A 19,378-nucleotide genomic window follows, 5' to 3' on the forward strand; every position below is an offset into this window, starting at 1 on the left:
CCTAGACAAAACGAGCATCCATCTAGGGGGAAATAGTGTTCTCCATGGGTGAACCTCCACTTTAAGGACCATTGCCTGCACCACAATCTATCAATCATTGCATATATATTATGTGACTGTTATCCCATAATTGGAGATTAACCATGTTATGTTATTTTTTTAACAATAAAATGATTTTGTACAACAGTGACTGATCCTTTGGCATCACTTACCCATCTCATTTAAAGTCCCAAAACCACTCTTTCACGTATGCAATAGGGATGAAGACCTATGTCTCATTCAAAGTCCAAAACCCTTTTCTAACTCTTAATAGGGATGGAGGTGTGTTGTGGTGCCATTGTGAAGTCCATCATTAAAGACATTGATATATAGAGCACTTGTCCCAAATTACCTGCCCCCTTATGGGGGAATACATCATCATAAAACATGTTCCCTTCATGTTTTTTTTATCATTATTGGTATTCCGTTTCTTTGCCATTAGTGGTGCAGTTTGTGTATCCTGGTGGGGTCCGGGGCTGTTTTCCTGTCTGTCAATCATCGAGCAGCGAGGTACATCAGGGCCCCTCCCCCTTCATCCACTTCGGCAGATGCAGGGGATAAGGTGGGTTTGTCCCTGTGTATCGGCGTCATGCCCCCACTCCACGCACACGTGATGTCCACAGGACGTTTCGGCACTGGCATCATGTTTTCCATCTGTACAAACACGTGGATGGAGGCGTCTCAAGCTGCTGAGGCTTAATTTACATTTTGTGTTTGCAGCATGAGATGCTGGGTGGAGCCTGGGAGGTTGGCTGGGCGCATATAAGGTCCCCATTCTATGCTAGCCTGTCTCTTGGCAGCACGTTTTGGTTATAGGGCATACACATTTGGCCATTATATATATATATATATATATATATATATATATATATATATATATATATATATATATATATATATATATATATATATATATATCATTCCACAAGGTAAGAGGGTATTCCCATTTAATTTATGGTTCATGCTTTTTGATTTTTTCACGTCACTCTTCTTCACTTGTACCCTATTGCAGTCTGTCATTTTTCACCATGGATATAGTTTCTCTTCTTTTTCTTTTCCTTTTCTTGAACTTACACATTCCACAACACTGGCATTTATGTCAATATTTGCGATTTTGGGTTCTAGTAACATTTTAGTTATACTTCATACACATTTTATATTATATTATATTCCAATCAATTTTAACACTACACATCACCAGTGTGGATAATCACCAGCACATTGCTTCCATGGGGACTTTTTTTGTGCGCCTGGCCTTCCCTCTGTGAGCTCTTCCCTCAGCTCCCGGACTTGACCTATTTGGTGGCCTGCAACTACTGACCTCATGTGGTTTACACTCCACTGGCATATGAGTATCCATTGGGGATGAGTGATTCTTTCAACAATGCACACTGGACTCCATTGATTGATCTATATTCTTTTGTAGATTTTCTTGCAAACTGCCCCTGAAGATTTGATACACGAAACGCATCGGGCCTACGACATGCACCAAAATAACTATTTCTTTAATACGGTCTTTTATACCAGTATGTCTCTATCCAGAAGTTGTATGATTATGTGCATTTTAGAATGGTTTTATCATCTGTTAAGTATCATTTTCCCTGCACCACATATACTGTAGGTTGTTACCTTGTTCACAATCAATCATTGCGTATACGTTATGGGACGTTATCCCATAATTGGATATTTACCATGTTATGTTATTTTTTACGAATAAAATAATTTTCTACAACGGTGACTGATCCTTTGGCCTCACTTAACCACCTCATCTAAAGTCCCAAAACCTCTATTTCATCTTTTTTAGACTGCTGGAACATTGTACGAGTGTTGTCTTATGATGTCTAATGGACAGATTACACAAGTGAAAAATGGTTAGAGATTTGGACAGCCCTATGTCTTCTTTCTGGGGAACTGGTGCCAAACTCTCTGGGTGGGCACTGACCTGAGTCACCTAGGCTTGTCTAGTTGCTACTTAGCCACCTAATTAGCTTACTGTTAATAAGATTGCTGTTAGTTGCTAGCTGTTGATTAGCTTCCTGTTTATGTTTATGCAGACCTTCTAGCCCAAATCTAACTCGCGGGTAGCCCAATTTATCAGTGTCTACATTTTTTAACCCTTTGGATTAGGAAAATTACAAAACAAACCTTTGGGCTAAGGATTAGAGTCTCTTCCCTGTTACCCAATACTTCTCCTTCAAAACCAACTGGGTAAAGCACTCTTGTAAATATGGCTAAGAAATCGCTCCAGATGACGTCAGGTCAACGAAACCGGTCAAGCGATCCTATAGAACGCCACAACACTTCCGTTTTCTGCATATCTGCATGTCAGCATGAAATGCTCTTTTAATTTTACTTAAATGTGAGTACCCATTTGTTTGTGCAATAAAAAGCCTATTTAAAATGATATTACACTATCTGGGACCCTTTTTCTCCTCCATATGGGATAACTACTGGGAGCACCAGAACCACAGGACGTATTATTGCCAGAGTGCTGCATTGTGGCATACACTGTGAATGCTGTAGACCCCAAGAGGGGGTGGAATATCCGGTGAGTGCGGGCCAATAAGAGCACAGTTTGAGGTGGTCACTGTGTGAAATACAGAAGCACGAAGCACTTTTCATTTTTATATTTTCATTTTAATTTCTATTTCCACTTCTGGATCTGGATATCACTAATAACCCATACGTAGCACATGGACGTTTTCAATTATTAATAGTGTGCACAATGTATATGCCAGGGATATGCAATTAGCGGACCTCCAGCTGTTGTAGAACTATGATTCCCATGAGGCATAGCAAGACTTTGACAGCCACAAGCATGACACCCAGAGTCAGAGGCATGATGTTTTGCAACAGCTGGAGGTCCGCTATATGCATATTCCTGGTATATGCATTTATTGTATTTGTGTTTTTTTTGCACATATCTAGCACAGGTGCACTTTATACCATTAGGGTAAATTCATTATTCACATAATTTGTTTTGCACTTTATTTATGTATTAATTAAAGTAGCGCCATTCCTACCTCCATACCTCACTCAGTCTATTATCTCACTTGGGTGAAATAAATTACGTAGAGGCAGCTGCCTAATTAATTTAAGGGCGTCAAAACCCTATATATTACACATCACTCACTGGCAAAATTTGTTTCCATTGCACGGAGTCATCCACATTATTTCATAAGAAGAAAATCAACATCAATGCAAAACAAATTACAAATATTTCAGATAATTTTTATGATTAATATCTACAAATCCCAATTCTCAGAGCTATGATGAGATACATCCAAAGTGTAGTAGATTGTAAAAGGCTGTCTATGAACAAAATAATGCAGTTAAAGGTCTTACGAAACCAGTGAGCCACACCACATTCGCTCTTTATTATACAATCCTGAAACTACTTTCTGCTTAAATTGATGCCAGGATCAGCAGTTTGTATGAGCTGATACAGCTCTTCAGCATTAATGTTTTATAATAGGGTGCTATTGGCTTTACTGTTACTTTTTCTCTGCACTTCCCTTAATACACTGGCTAGAATGCACTAACATCACAAATAGTTTAGCCTTTGCATTGATAAAGTCAGGGACAAAAAGATGTTCTCATGACATACAGTGATGAAATGACCTAGATAACGCAGTGTCAGAACATGCTCTGGATAATATCTTGGTTTTCCCATAGATATACTGAGTGGCATCATTCTCAGTCACTACTAAACCACATGCATGTCCCACAGCACCACATTAACTCTTTTGTGCATCAGTAACAAAGTAATTCCATAATATTATCCAGTAATTACTGTACCTGTACTAAACTTGAAAAGTTACTCAATTTATTTTGCAAGTAAAAAGGAATAGTGGTTTTGTACAATACCTAAATTATGATTACAAATACAAACCAAACATTTTTAAAAATACCTAGTTAGGCAAGTATGAAAAAATGCATATTAATATTCTCCCAGTATTCTTTTGAGTAAGCAGATGTAGCTTTAGGCTCCTTTTAGATGTTCCATTCTCTCACTTTGATGAAAAACGCTATTGTTTACAGAAAAAAATAAATTCACACTGAAATTTACACAAAACAAGTGGATGAAAACCAGAGCCTCAAAGCAGCAGCATCTGGTGTGCGGTTTCTTTAGGTATCCCATAGTTCTCCGGGGATCCTCTGTCATGTATTAGATGTTAATTTGAAAAATGAAATTGTATATAGATAAATAGTAACCAAAAACCAACACAAAACAATAGTTTAAAAGCCTTTTTAGTTTTGGATAAAGTTGGGATGGATTAGAACACCTGAAATGTTTTAGTTGCTGTCTGTTCCCTCTGTTAGAGAGATTTACTCCATTGGTGCTGTTTACCGTTATCATCGAAAATGAAAATAAAACTAACAGAGTGAAATTCTTTTAATGGGACCCTAGTTCTGGTGACACAATGACTTTGGAGGAAATTCCTCTTGCTTCCTGTTTTGGCCATAGAAAAGCTCCCCAATGGGACACAGATGGCAAAAAAACAGACAGAGGTTATAAATCTCCCTTACTCTATCCAAAATGTAAAAAAAGTTTTTAAATGTACTTCAAAACCCATAATTAAAATAAAACTGAAAAACAACATAGCTGGGCCAGACATTGCACTAGCAATTCTGGAAGGCAGTTATGCAATAGGCAGCTACACTCAGTAGGCAATCCATACTCAGCTTAGCCCAGTTAATATGCAATTATCAATGAGTCCTTTTCTCAAGGAACCAGATTCAAGGGTGATGCCAAGGTAGCTTTATTGCAGATAAACACACAGTCCAGAATACAACCACTTTGTAAGTCACAGGCAAGAGTAGAAATGTTTGATTTGCTGCACATGGTTTGCAAATAGCAGATTACCAGCTCTTGTTGCTATTGTGTTGGTACACTTAACTGAATGTTAACCTGGTGCAAGAAACACGTAATATTGACAGGACAATCGTTGTAACACAAGAATAACCATTAAGTCTTTATCCCTAGATAAATGCCAATGTTTAACTACCGGTATATAGCAAATAAATGACAGCAACATGCACTATTCCATAATTTACTTTCCAGTCGTTTTTCCCGAGGTTAGGCTTAGGTACAACACGCCATATGAAGGATTACTGATCCAGAGCACTACAGCACAACTACCCTTATACTCCTTGGTTGCTCCTACAGTACTGCTTAGGGGTGATACTCCACACCTGGCTTATGCATTGCCATCTAGCTTATATGACATTCTTCTGATTGCCATCAGCAGTCTACTGTACATTAATTACATTTTTATACACACCTATCACTGATGTTTCCAAATCAGAGAACACGATTTCTCCCACACTAGAAAAGACCCTCCTTCACAGCCATGATACATTAGGAGTTGTGCGTAACTACTTTTTAGATTCATATGAAATGATATATAGGTGCCTGACAATTCTTTTTTACTTCTCTCTTTTTTGACATTATTGTATGTATTTTATATAGATACTTAAAAGTTTTAGGCCCAGTGGGTTTGATGCATGGGTTCAGCATATCCCTTCCGGTTGTATATCGATTAGTATTTGCCACATAAGGCCAGTTTAAATAGCATACCTATACATCAGGCAACCCTCTACTTTGTAGAATTGCCTGTTATACTTGTTATACCACTATTATCTGTTTTGGTTCTATAGATACTAAAATATGTTTATAAAATAATTTTAAAGACGACGGCGAAATGGAACATTTATTGTCTTACAGTGGATGTTTCACACGCCTCCAGGCAAACTCCATTGGAATAATTTCATACAAGATACAACATAGAAAAAAAAGGTTTCTACCCTAATAGTCCAATACAATTTGGTAAATGGAGCAGCACTATGGCTTGGTGGTGCTGCACTAGGGTCCATGTTTTGGGTCCCAAAGCCACTAACAGTGATTTTAAATATGTACCCTACCCTGTCCTGATTATCATAATGTAAACTGTATCTACCGTACATCTAATTGATCAATTCTATCATTCTGAAATTTCTTGTAAAATATCAATTGTTATATCCTCACAAATATTTTATATTAGCAACAAAGCCACCCAGTGATTCTTCATCAGCACTGTAACTCATATGCCATCTGTTTGTATACTTTGCCAACTTAATTGAGACACATAGGTTATAAATACTAGTTTCACTGTCTTCCATTAGAATGTCAAATGCGTCTCAAAAAGGTATAAAAATGTGGAGCTACACATTAAAGAACCAGTACATCCACAGATGATATTTTATAGTTACAGTTGGGGGGGGATGATGAACTTAATAACCCACAGATTTTGTTATGGGGTTCTAGCAGCAGTTTTTCTGTGTTAGGAGCTCACAGATTTGCCGCACCCCATCACCTCAATAAAAGGTGACGCATTCTTTGTAGTAATGAAAATAAAAATGGTAGGAAGTTTCCAACCAAAAGTCCACAAAATGATGGGTAGCTCAAAAACTGATGGCATCTGTGCCAAACTGAAATATTAGGTTGAGAGAACAGATGCTTTAAAAACAATTTAATGGCATTTACACAACAAAGAGCTTTAGCATAATTAGCATTTGATGCACACTTACTTTTGTGGAGAAGTTCAGCAGCGAGTCGGTCAGACTGCCAGAGGTGCACTTTAAAATTAAATTGTGAATATTTTCCGTATCTACATCCTTATTACTGCGGATCAATGATCTCTCTGAATGTGCAGATGTTTGCTGGTAGGCAACGCAAGTCATGCCAATAAAGGTTGCGGGCTTGATTAGGACAGCCTCCAGTGCGATATTAAGGGAAACCTGTCAAAACACATTGAGAAGCTGGTCAATTGCCAAAGTGTTTAAGAAATCAACACTCTAAAATTACTTTCTTTAGGGAAGCTACATGGACATCTGTTACCGCACACCACTTATTTCAGGGCTGCAAGAAACAAAATTATCTGACAAAATGCCATTCTTTCAAACAAACAACACAGCATTATAGTTCAGCTTTTGAAATCAAATGATCCCTATTTTTACACTATTTATACCTTCTAATTTTTTAACATATTTAGTAAGCTTGATCTTCCCGAACATTTCCCAAATTCCCTCACAGATATCCCAGATCTTTTATTAGTATACCATGCTGTGGGTAAGACAACAAACACAGTTAAGAAAAAAAAAAACTGAAGATAAGGGGCATAGCTTATGTAGCAAAATAATTAAATAAACCTCTGTGAGCTGCAGAATGACCAAAGGCCTATGAAGGCAAAATATACTTTGGCTTGTATAATAGCTGTTACTCATCTTTAAGCGGTTGTAACCCTAAAAAATAAAAAAATAAATTGATATGAGAGCCGATCTTCTCCACGCCCCTCTCCTCCTGCTGCTATTTCGTGTAAAGTCAGTGAACCGGATTCAGAAAGGAGATACGACGGCGTAACTCTGAGTGTGCGCGGTCGTAGCTATGCGACTGATTCATAGAATCAGTTACGCTGAGATTTCCCTAAGATCCGACCGGCGTAAGTGTCTTACACCATCGTACCTTAGGCTGCATATTTACGCTGGCCGCTAGGTGGCCCTTCCGTATATTTACACAAGAAATATGCTATTTAGGTAGATACGCCGATTCAGAAACGTAGGTCCGGCTGGCGCATTTTTTTACGCCGTTTACGTTAGGCTTTTTCCGGCGTAAAGTTACCCCTGCTATATGAGGCGTAGCCAATGTTAAGTATGGACGTCGTTCCCGCGTCGAGTTTTGAAAATTTTACGTCGTTTGCGTAAGTCGCGAATAGGGCTGTACGTAAGTTCCGTTCATGTCTAAAGCAATGACGATTTGCGGCGTTCGTAAAAAACGTCAAGTACGCGGGGTCATCTGTAATTTAAATAAAACACACCCACATCATCCACATCTGAATTAGGCGGGCTTACGCCGACACACATACGTTACGCCGCCGTAACTAAGGGCGCAAGTTCTTTCTGAATACGGAACTTGCGCCCTAATTTACGGCGAAACAAACAAGACAGTAAAAAAATAATATATATGTAGGCAATATAACGAAGTGCCAGGAGTCGTTACTCACAACATAGGTATTGGACCCTATTTACTGGCTACCCCGGCTTTCATTAAATACGGGGGAACTCTCATGTGTCACAGACTTTTGGTCCCAGTCAACATAGCTCCTCTCCAAACTAACCGAGGAACAGAGAGAACCACTCTTGGGGGGAAAAAATGTGTCCCAAACTCACATAACAACATTCTCCATTGTCCTTTGCTATCATTCGACTGACCTCCTGTACATACTCCAGAGATATGATTGTGGCCCTCTCACCAGGTTCAAAGCAGCTGAGATGTGGTGCCCATGTTGTTCAAATAGTGGACGGGGAGTGGTTAGCAAATGCCAATGTTTTGAATGTGGGGTCTGCCAACGCCAATAAGGCTACTTCTAAGCTGGACGGGATCAAGAGTGGTTGAGCAAAGTGATTTCTCCAGCTCGCTCATATGAACTCGAATCTTGCATGTCTGTCATTACATGTGGCAAGCCACTCTTCTGCCTCCATAATCTCCCCCAACTTCCGCAGCCACTCCATTTCACTCAGAATTCGGGAGCTTTTCCAGTGAACTGGAATGAGGCATTTAGCAGCACTGAGAAGGTGAGGGGGCACTACATTTATAGTGAGAGAGGTATATGGGCAACTGGAAGTAGAAAGCATTTCGGGGGAATTAGGGAGATCTATTCTGAGACCCTCCAGCACATGGTTACGTATCATTCCCCAGAATGGTAGGACAAGAAGGCATTCCCACCAAATATGGAGGAAAGTGCCTCTCTGCCGCAACCTCTCCAGTACAAATCAGAATGGGAGGGATATATTTTTGCTAGAGTTGTGGGGACACGGTACCACCTGGTCAACAGCTTGTCATTATTTTCCTGTGCTTTAGACTCTACTGAACTAGAGTGAGTCAAATCGTACATCTGCTGCATTTGTTCTTTAGTAAACTCACAGTGGAGGTCACGCTCCCAGTCTCTAATGAATGTGGTTTAGTATGTGACTTGGCTGCGTCTAACAGTTGGTATAGGGTGGAGATTGTGTGAGACTGAGGGTCTTAAGCTGCCCATAAATGTTCAAACTCCGTAAAAGTGGATCTAATCTGAGTCAACAAAATCCGCCAGCTGGCGGTACCTCCAAAAATCAAAGGGGAAGCTCCCATATCTCTGAGTGTGCCCGAGGAATCAATGTGTGACCCTCCACAAATCGTGCCATGCTAACTATGCCGTCTGCTACCCAGGATCCGAGGGAAGACAGTTGCTCCCCAGGGGAGAACCAGGGGAACCCCCCACCGGAGCCAGCGGAGATGCTGGAGGAGCTAGATCCAAGGACTTATTCAGTATACGACAGGTTGCGACCAGCAATAGTCTTTTCCAGTGAAACTCATAGTTTAGAGTGTGTGTGAAATTTCCAGTCCAGTAAGGGCTGCAAAGCTATCGCCTGATAATATTGGACTTTTTGATCTTTGTAGTATGGTCATAGCCACTTGTGGCTTCTGGTTTCTCCACACAAACTTGATAAAAAGACTACAGAGCTCCACAAAAAAAGGGCCTGGGTATGCGGATAGGGACCATCTGCAGGAGGAACAATATGTGGGGGTTCTTTAGTAATGGGGTGCAATTATGGACAAATAGAGCTTTCAAGCTACTAGTGAGCTGGGTTCCCAGATATCGTATTGAAGGGGATGCCCAAACAAAAGGGGAAGCTCCCTTTTGAGCGGTAGTCATGACTGGAGTGACCATAATCGTTAGGATCTGCGATTTGGTGCAGTTGATTTTAAAAGTTAGAAACCTGGCTATAAGCTGATAGTTCCTCCATCAGGTTCGACAGCGAGACTATAGGGTCTACCACGTGAAATAGGACATCATCTGTATATGCGGAAATTTTATGGTCTGAGGAACCTACAGTAACCCCCCTAATGCTTGGATTAGCCCGTATTTTCCTGAGCAGAGGTTCCAAAACCAGAGCAAACAATAAGGGGAAGAGTGGGCACCCTTGTCTCATGCCGTTCCGGAAAGCGAACTCTGAAGAAAAGCAACCATTCACTTTGACCTGAGCGGAAGGAGACGCATAGAGTGCCGCTATCCAGCATAGCATCTGGGGCCCCAACCTGGCCAGTGCATTGAGAAAGCCCCAGTCCACGCAATCGAACGCCTTCTGTGGAGAGAATCAAATATGGGGGCAGATGGTTGTGCGACTGATCCCAATGAATGAGCTGTATAGCCCGAATAGAGTTCTCACTATAAAGCCTGTCTGGTCTGGGAGGGCTAATTCGGGAGTAGGTTTTTAAGGCGATTGGCAAGGATTTTGGAAAATACTTTTTAAATCTGTGTTCAATAAAGAGATTGGGGGGTAGCTCTGTGTGAAAGTAAGATCATTCCCATCTTTCGGGAGGACAGTGATGTGTGCCAGCGAAGCCCCCTGAGGGAGATGCTCTGTGGAGGTCAAGGAATTGAAGAAGGAGCACATATGTGCCTGTTTTTTCTTGATAAATTTCAAGCAGTGGGCCTTTGTGAAGCCATCTGGCCCAGGGATCTTTCCATCAGGGAGTGACTTCACTGTAGCCAACAACTTCATCTGGGATATGGGAACCTCTATCTATAGCTGCCTGCTGCTCAAAAGTTATGTTTGGGAGACCCCGAGGAGGAGAGATATGTCTCTATCCTTGCTCGTTTCTGCGCTATGTCCGCCGGGGAGGCGTCAGGGTCTAAATTATATAGGCCGGCGTAATAGTCCCGGAACATCAATGCAATTTTAGTGTTATGTTGAACCTGTTCACCCATGGGGGAATGGAGTTTATGTACATGTGACGATACTCTCTGCTTCCGGAGAGCCCTGGCCAACATTCTGCCACACTTATTACCGTGCTCATAGTACTTATGAGCTACATAGCGTAACCATTGGCATATCCACCAGTATAAGAGTTTAGAAAAGAGCTTGCGTAGGTCTGTCAGGCAACGGAGCGCCTCTGGGTCTGACGTTTGTTTATGAAGCATCTCAGCTTTTTGAAGTACCCCAAAAACACGTTGAAAGTCTGCCTGTCATTACTTTTTCAACTTAGTGCCCCATGCAATAAGTGCTCCGCGCACTACAGCCTTATGGCCCTCTCAAAGTATACCATAGCTGACCTCTCCAGTGTCATTTTCTGTAAAGTAGTGTGACAGTGTCTCTTCTACACCTGCTACCACACTAGGGTCATCTAAGAGGTTCTAATTCAGTCTCCACGCCAGGATATAGATGCCATGTGGGGTAGGTCAAGCATTACGGTCATGGGGGCATGGTCAGAGATGGTGATCTGGTCAATAGTGGAGTCAGCCAACAACTCTAAGCTATTCTGATCCACTAATAGCAGATAAATTCTAGGGTAAACCCCATGGACCGCAGAGGAGTAGCCATAATCTTTCTCTGAGGCATGCATTACCCTCCAGCAATCTACCAAGGTGTGTTTCTGTAGGTACTTGCGGAAGTGCTTCAAGAAGGCAAAGGAGTGCATAAAGTGACTCGCCGAGGTATCTACCGTTAAGTCCGGGCAAACATTAAAGCCCCCTCCCGAGACTAATCGTCCCTCTCGAAAGTCCGCAAGACTGTCAAGGCCCGTATTTACTGTATAAACGAAAGCTGTTGGGTGTTGCCTTTGTTTTTAATTATGCAGCTCAATCCCTAATTTCAGAGAGCTGCTGTGCGGTCACGTAAACTCCCACTGCTCTCCTCCTCTCCTCCCGGCTGGCATCTGAGGGGAATCTCGGCACCTCCCCCTGTAGTCCTCAGATCAGGGAAAGAGAGTCGGGAGGTCATATGACCACACAGTGACACTGAAATAAGGTATTGAGTTGCATAATTAAAAAAAAATACAACTAGTACAACTACCTTTCTAAAACAGAGGGAATACTAGTAATTTGGCGCAGTGACTTTACAATCGCTTTAAAGTATCCGTAGATGTGTATATACAGTAAATGCTGATTCTATTTTTGGCTGAAAATGCTAAGCAAGAGAAAGGAAGAGAAAGGGAAGCATACCCAAGTGTAGTATTAAATTACTAGATTTATGGTTTAAGATAAAGCACACTTTCAAGATGTAAGGAAACATATGCTTTCTTTAAAAAGGATCATCATCTTCAGGGCTGCCACTATCCAGTAATCTGTCTGGAGAGGAGAGCTGGCAGGCCAGAAGCATCCAGGAAGTCCAGGCTACCCGGTGAGGACTTCACGCGAGGAAGTGACGCCACCGGAAGGGCAGGACCCGGATCCTGGAGAGGATAAGAAGACTTGCTGGCTACACGCTCAGAACACACAGGTCCTTCTACTGGCCTCTAATTCTAATATACTTTGGTGCGCCTCCCTTTCCCTTCCTTTCCTTTTTTTCTTACCGAGTCTTTGGACACACTCTGGGGATGGCTGTCACCATAATAATAATTGTATCACTTTTTCTCCTGAACTATGGATATTGTATATCAATACTTAGGACTATATTTCCTTGCTATTGCGGTATAATTACCCACCTGTTGTGCGCCAATTTTTTGGGCCTTTTAGGACAATGCTAAGCCACTTCCCCACAATGTTTATTTTTCTTAAAGTTATTCTTTAAGTGTAAATCAGTTCTTCAGTATGTTTAGCATCACATCTCATTGTTTACACCTTTTTTAATGCAATAATTGTTTTGTGAATTTGATGCAAAAATGTCATACCTAGAGATCCAGACAGTACTTTCAGTTGCAGTCTAACAGCACTAAATAAAGTCATAACCTTGCATTTGGCAGCAGCATTGCCAGCTTGTTGTGCAAGCTCCTTTAGTTGGCCATTGGGCTACCTATCGGATAGACCCGATAGTCAACCGGGTGGCCTATTGAACGAGCACATGGCAGGCTGGCAACACTGCTGCCAATTGCAAGGAAATGGCTTTTTGTTATCAGACAGCAACAGATTGTTGTCTGGATCTCCAGGTATGAAACAAAAATTCATAAAAATGATTGTATTAAGAAAAAATGTATACAATGAAACATGATGCTAAACATATTGAAGAATAGATCTACAATTAAAGAATGAGTTTAAGAAAAAGACACCAATTCGATCTTTAAATATAATTTAAATATACTTTTAGAATTCCCATTCACTTCATAGAAACTTTAATAATTCACATTGTGAATAGGGTTGGGCAAGAGCCCAATTTTTTGGATTAGCTGCTGTATACGTGCAAAGGAGGCTAAATAGTGCCAGTTGCCAGTATTCTTTTAAGGACAATTAATGGAAAGCCAGCTGTGTAGGAAACTACTCTGCTCATAATACCAAAATTTATCAAGGCCTCTGGAGGAAAAATTAGGTTTGGCTTGAATAAAAGCTATTAACACATTTTAAATAAGCTTGTGAAATGTGTACATATTTATCCGTGATTATAATACCCAATCACACCATGCCCAAGAAGCCCAAAAATAATTAATCGCTGTATTAAAAAAAACTCAAACTATTCTAAAAATAAAAAGTTTAAATTATAAACCCCAATAATAGTGTTGCTGCCCCTATAAATTGCAATATCCATAAATGTACTCAATCTATTCAAATTACAGTTGGCAAAAGTGAAATAAAGCAAATAACTTTATAAGCAAATAAGAAGTTTAGATTGGTCCCAAATAAAGGAAGTACATCACATAAATGTGTATTAAAAGTTCCACCATTAGAGTCCACAGATCATCCACAAGATGTCTTCCACAGTGCTGTGCTCCTAAAGTGCTACTGAGGAAGCCCAGATAATATAGGGAGCTGAGCCACACCAATGACGACCCAGAACCCGTGACGTCTGTCCCTTAAATACTCTCCCCCAGCATGCACAGCGAGGCGATCAACCCCCACTGATTGGCCGCTGAGAAAGAATACCCAACACACCTTGATCTGACTGCTGCCACCCTCGGCCTGGGGTGGAACCGACACCCCAGACAACAATAGTGGTTATCTGCAGTAACGCCATGGCTGGAACAGAGGCCCAAATTTTAAAACAAACAGGTCAGAGGTAACTAATCCTCCGACTACCCTCTAAATTTAAAGCAGGACCAGCAGAGAAAACAGCTGCCCGCTACATATACATACATACATACATACATACATACATACACACACACAGGTGTGTGGGGTCTGGCATATATACAAGTCTGTGTGTTTGGGGGGTTGAAATACATACAGGATTGAGGGGGGGCGAGTGCGTACAGGTGAGGTGGCTGGTGAGCGGATTTGATAGGATAGCCCGTGGGCAAGCCCTGGGGAATGTTGGTGGTCAGGCTGGGGGGGCAGGCCCAAAGTTGTGTAAGGGGCCCAAAAAGTTCTGATGGCTGCCCTGGCCTGTATCATAACGTTTTTTTTTTTTTTTAATGATCGGTGTCTGCCAGGAGAATAGTGTTTAACGAGGTATTACTACTCAGCAGGAAGACCAATGGAATGTTGGGAGCTAACCATATTACCAAAGTGTTTTGTGCCAATTATCTTTAAAATAAGGCATCGATTTCAGGCGATTGAGATAAAGTGGCAATCACGAGCATTGCACATTGAGCATTGCTCATCTTGTGGATGACCTGTAGACAATAATGGTGGAACTTTTAATACATATTTATGTGAAAGACTTTCATTATTTTGGAATAATCTAAAATGTTATTAGCTTTTTTCCACTTTTGGCAACTGTCATTTGTATAGATTGAGTACATTTATGAGATATTGCAATTTTTGAGTGCAGCACCACCTCGGGTCTGTACAGTATATATACCTTTTTCAGACACTGTTTGAAGTTTATTTATCTATGATTGCTAATACGGATTAAGATATGGTTTTATTTTATTTTTTTATTTATGTTGCTTCCTCATTAACTGCTTCAGCCCTGGAAGATTTTACCCCCTTCCTGACCAGCACTTTTTACAATTTGGCATTGCGTCGCTTTAACTGACAATTGCACAGTTGTTCGACATTGAACCAAACAACATTTTTGCATCCTTTTTTTTCCCACAAATAGAGCTTTCTTTTGATGGTATTTGATCACCTCTGTGGTTTTAATTTTTTGCGCTATAAACAAAAAGCGATAATTTTGAAAAAAAAAAGTATATTTTTTACTTTTTGCTATAATAAATATCCCCAAAAGTTTAAAAAATAGATTTCCTCGTCAGTTTAGGGCAATAGATATTCTTCTATGTATTTTTGATATATAAAATAAAAAAAATCGCAGTAAGCGTATATTAATTGGTTTGCTACGAGAAAGATTTTTGCCATTTTTATAGCATTTTTTTTACTAGTAATGGAGGTAATCTGCGATTTTTTGCGGTATTGCAACAATGTGATTGGCAGATCGCAGACTTCTGACTCTTTTTTGGGACCATTGGCATTTATACAGCGATCAGTGCTATGAAAATGCACTGATTACTGTGTAAATGTCACTGGCAGGGAAAGGGTCAACACTAGGGGGCAATCAAGGGGTTAAATGTGTGTTCCCTCAGCATGTTCTAACTGTGTGGGGATGTGAGTGACTAGGAGAGAAGCCGTATCGTTTTTCCTGCTTCATAGTTAGAAATTATAGGGCTCCTCTCCTCTGACAGCACAGGGATTTGTGTGTTTACACACACAAATCCCGTGCTGGCGCTCATGCATGCAATCGCGTGTGGCCAGCGGCGATCGTGCCGTGGGCGTGCGCCCTCTGATGGCCGAAAACAGGTAGGACATACCCATATGGGATATCGCCCAGGAGAGCCATTGTGCCACAGTGTATCTGCGTGAAATAGTCGGCAAGTGGTTAATACAGAACACAAAAATAAAATCCCACCTGACAGAAAGGGAAGACTAGGGGAAGCCTATCAAATATATATATTTATATTATTCACTCTCTCGTTTTCCTTCTCTCTTGCTCCTGCCTAGTAAAGGCAATAGATGGAGATAAGAAATATGCAAGGATGAGTCCAGAAATATTATCAGGGTAACTAAATCACACAGACCTCCTGGATTAGTACCTTCTTAAAAAAAAATATTGAAAGGGTGGGGAAAACAATGAGGATGATGTACGAAAAGTTTATCATTTCCCATAGCACTAATCAGCTTCCACCTGACATTTCTGCAGTCCAGGTTTAATAACTAAATAAGAATTCCAGTTGCCAACTATGGGCACACTTTTTTCACTCCTTCATGTTTTTCAATTGGCAATTGCCAGTCTATTGGAATCGGCTGCTGTTTTCAGTTGCAAGAAGCAGTTCTCCTGCTGAAACCAATGGTAAGCAGTAAAGCTATCACAATGTATCACAAACAAGCATAATTTCACTCAATCTAAGGCAAGGGTCTCCAAACTGTGGCCAGAGGGCCAGATGTGGCCCTTTGCTAGTCTTTATCCGGCCCTTGGGGCACAATTCCTCCCACTGATATGAGGCACTATTTGTCCCACTGACACCAACAATGGGGCACTATATCTTCCACCGATCCCAATGATGGGATACTATACCGCTCCTACTAATAGGGGGAATACACCTCCTCCTATTGGCTACCAACCCTAGGGCCATATTTATTCTCGCTGATGCTGGGCCCGTGACATGTTTTGCCTCTGCTGGCCACATTCCGGCCCTCCTAAAGTCTGAAGGAAAATAAAGTGGCCCTTTGTTTGAAAAGTTTGGAGATCCCTGATCTAAGGCAATCAAGCCCAGTGCCATTTTGGCTGCACTGTCAGGACAGTGACCTGCTTATAATCTATAACCCTATTCAGGTAGGATCTGAGTTTTCCTGAATTATCTTATACCAATGCAAAACATTACAAAAATAGACTCAGATTTGGGAGAGAGCCTTCACCTCTCACACTGTGCTGGACAGTCTCGAAGGAGTAATCAATAGAAGCAGCTTATATATTCAGACTCACAATACTGCTCTATAGATATGCCTGAACTTCTTTCAAAAAATATCCTCGGCTTGGCTACATCTGCCCTTTTTTATCATAATTAAAACTAGACTCGCAAATGGCTCTCTGTTGCATTATGATGTGAAAACACTTTAGAGGGAACTTACATATCATTATAGCCCAATTACCAGGTTAATTGATAGCAAGCAATAGTTAAATGACTTTGCTGAAAGCTGAGGTCAGCCAAGATATTGTTGAAGTTATAAAGAATGATCTGTGCTGCTGAAGAAAAGAAAAAAACATTGTGCATACATTTCCATTTTCCTTTTCATGTGACCCTTAGGATTCCAACAAAAGAAACATCAGAATGTTTCAGAAATAATAAATGAATACACCATCGTGAAAGAAAGCTACTTGTTTTACTAGAATAAATAAATGGATACAGCAATCATAATGCACATACAGTAGCACCAGGGTGCAGATAAACAAGCAGTTCAATATACTGGTAATAAAAGCAATGCTGACAATACAGAATACTGATGTACATACCAAAATGACAAGTACTGCACCAAAATCAGCAAGTGAAGACAAAGCCAAAAGAAAGGAATACATCCTGAAAATATTGAAAATATCTGAGCCGTCGTATCTATGCGCCTGATTCATAGAATCAGTTACGCATAGATTTGTATTCGATCCGACCGGCATAAGTCTCTTACGCCGTCGGATCTTAACTGCATATTTACGCTGGCCGCTAGGGGCGTGTACGCTGATTTACGCCTAGAAATATGTAAATCAGCTAAATATGCGAATTCACAAACGTACGCCCGGCCGACGCAGTACAGATACGCCGTTTACATTAGGCTTTTCCCGGCGTAAAGTTACCCCTGCTATATGAGGCGTACATGAGGCGTACCAATGTTAAGTATGGACGTCGTTCCCGCGTCGAATTTTGAAAATTTTACGTCGTTTGCGTAAGTCGTTCGCGAATAGGGCTGGGCGTCATTTACATTCACGTCGAAAGCATTGGCTTCTTTCGGGTTAATTTGGAGCATGCGCACTGGGATACTTTCACGAACGGCGCATGCGCCTTTTTAAAAAAGTGTAATTTACGCGAGGTCACATAAAATTAACATAACACACGCCCACATCTACCACATTTGAATTAGGCGGGCTTACGCCGGCCTATTTACGCTACACCACCGCAACTTTCGATTGAGAATACGGCACTTGCCTGTAAAAGTTGCGGAGGCGTAACGTAAATAGGATACGTTACGCCCGAACAAAGATACACCATTCTACGTGAATCTGGGCCTTAATCTTTAATTAGGATTTGCAAAAAGTTTTTATATATATATATATATATATATATATATATATATTTATTTTTTTTTTTAACTGAGCATCTTTACATTGAACATGTGGCCAGATTATGGACATTCATGTATTTAAATATTTTTAACGAATAGCTAATGAGTAATAAAACAAGTCCCTCATTGACCGCTGTAGTCACTGGCACTCTAGAGCAGTTCATCTTTAAAAGTTCACAGCAGAAGCACTGATTTCATCAAAGCTGTTCTCTCAGAATCTTAGCTCAACCTGTCCTGCCCCGCCAGCAGCGCTCAAATAATTACTTGAAAGCCTTTGTTGATTCTGCTGTAAATTTAAGGTGGAGTTGCTACTTGTTTTAAAGTTCATTTTTGCTTTTTAAGAATTTGGAAATATGTGAATATCTATAGCCCTCTTGCCCAACATACAGCACACCAGCCTTCTGCATATGGTCGATGGGCTTTTGGGCACCATATAGAAGGCAGAGTGGCAGCGGGGTGCTGAAAGAGAGACTATACTGAGGTCGATCTATCTCTGCCCAAGTACAGGTAAAGCCCCACACTGGGGAGAGGGAGAAAGTGATGCTTTTATTGTGTTTATGGACACCGATGTTGGGGGTTATTATTGCATTCACTGGCACCAATGTTGGGAGTTATCACTGTTTCCACTGACACCAATGCTGGGGGTTAATATTGTACTCACCGACACCAATGCTGGGGGTTATTATTGCATCCTCTGCCAACAATACTGTGGGTTAATATTGCACTCACTGCCACCAATGTTGGGCAACATTGTGTCCACTTACATCAATGTTTGGAGTTAACCTCTTCAGGACCACCCGCCAGCATTGTACTGCGGATGGGCAGCCCCTACAGGCACAGAAACGTACTTGTACGTCGTTGGCCTTTTCCCAAGTACAGGGCACCCACGAGACCTGCTAATCGGCTGTGTCCAATCAGAATATTGTGGTGACAAACAACACTGAGCTCTGTACAGGTACACCCATTTGCCTGCCCGTGCCATTCTGCTGATTGATATTGGCGTGCGGCGGTCAGGAAGTAGTTAAAAGGAGAAAAAGTATTGATTGGGTCAAGAACCATGAATACTTTTAATCAGCTCATGACATTAGATGACAGTTGTCTGATCCTGCTTTTTGGCAGGATCC

At 41.0% G+C, this 19,378-nt stretch overlaps 1 protein-coding gene across 3 annotated transcripts in view; it reads right to left on the reverse strand.

Annotated features, from left to right (window-relative positions):
* Positions 1 to 19,378, reverse strand: part of ADGRA1 (adhesion G protein-coupled receptor A1) — an 893,528-nt gene that overhangs the window by 608,635 nt on the left and 265,515 nt on the right. For all 3 annotated transcript variants that reach the window (XM_040361825.1, XM_040361824.1, XM_040361826.1), the window contains one exon: positions 6,610 to 6,819. In XM_040361825.1, coding sequence (XP_040217759.1) covers positions 6,610 to 6,819 — 210 coding nt within the window. The remainder of the gene's footprint in view (positions 1 to 6,609; positions 6,820 to 19,378) is intronic.

Source organism: Rana temporaria, chromosome 8 (genome assembly GCF_905171775.1).
Source record: "Rana temporaria chromosome 8, aRanTem1.1, whole genome shotgun sequence".
NCBI lineage: Eukaryota > Metazoa > Chordata > Amphibia > Anura > Ranidae > Rana > Rana temporaria.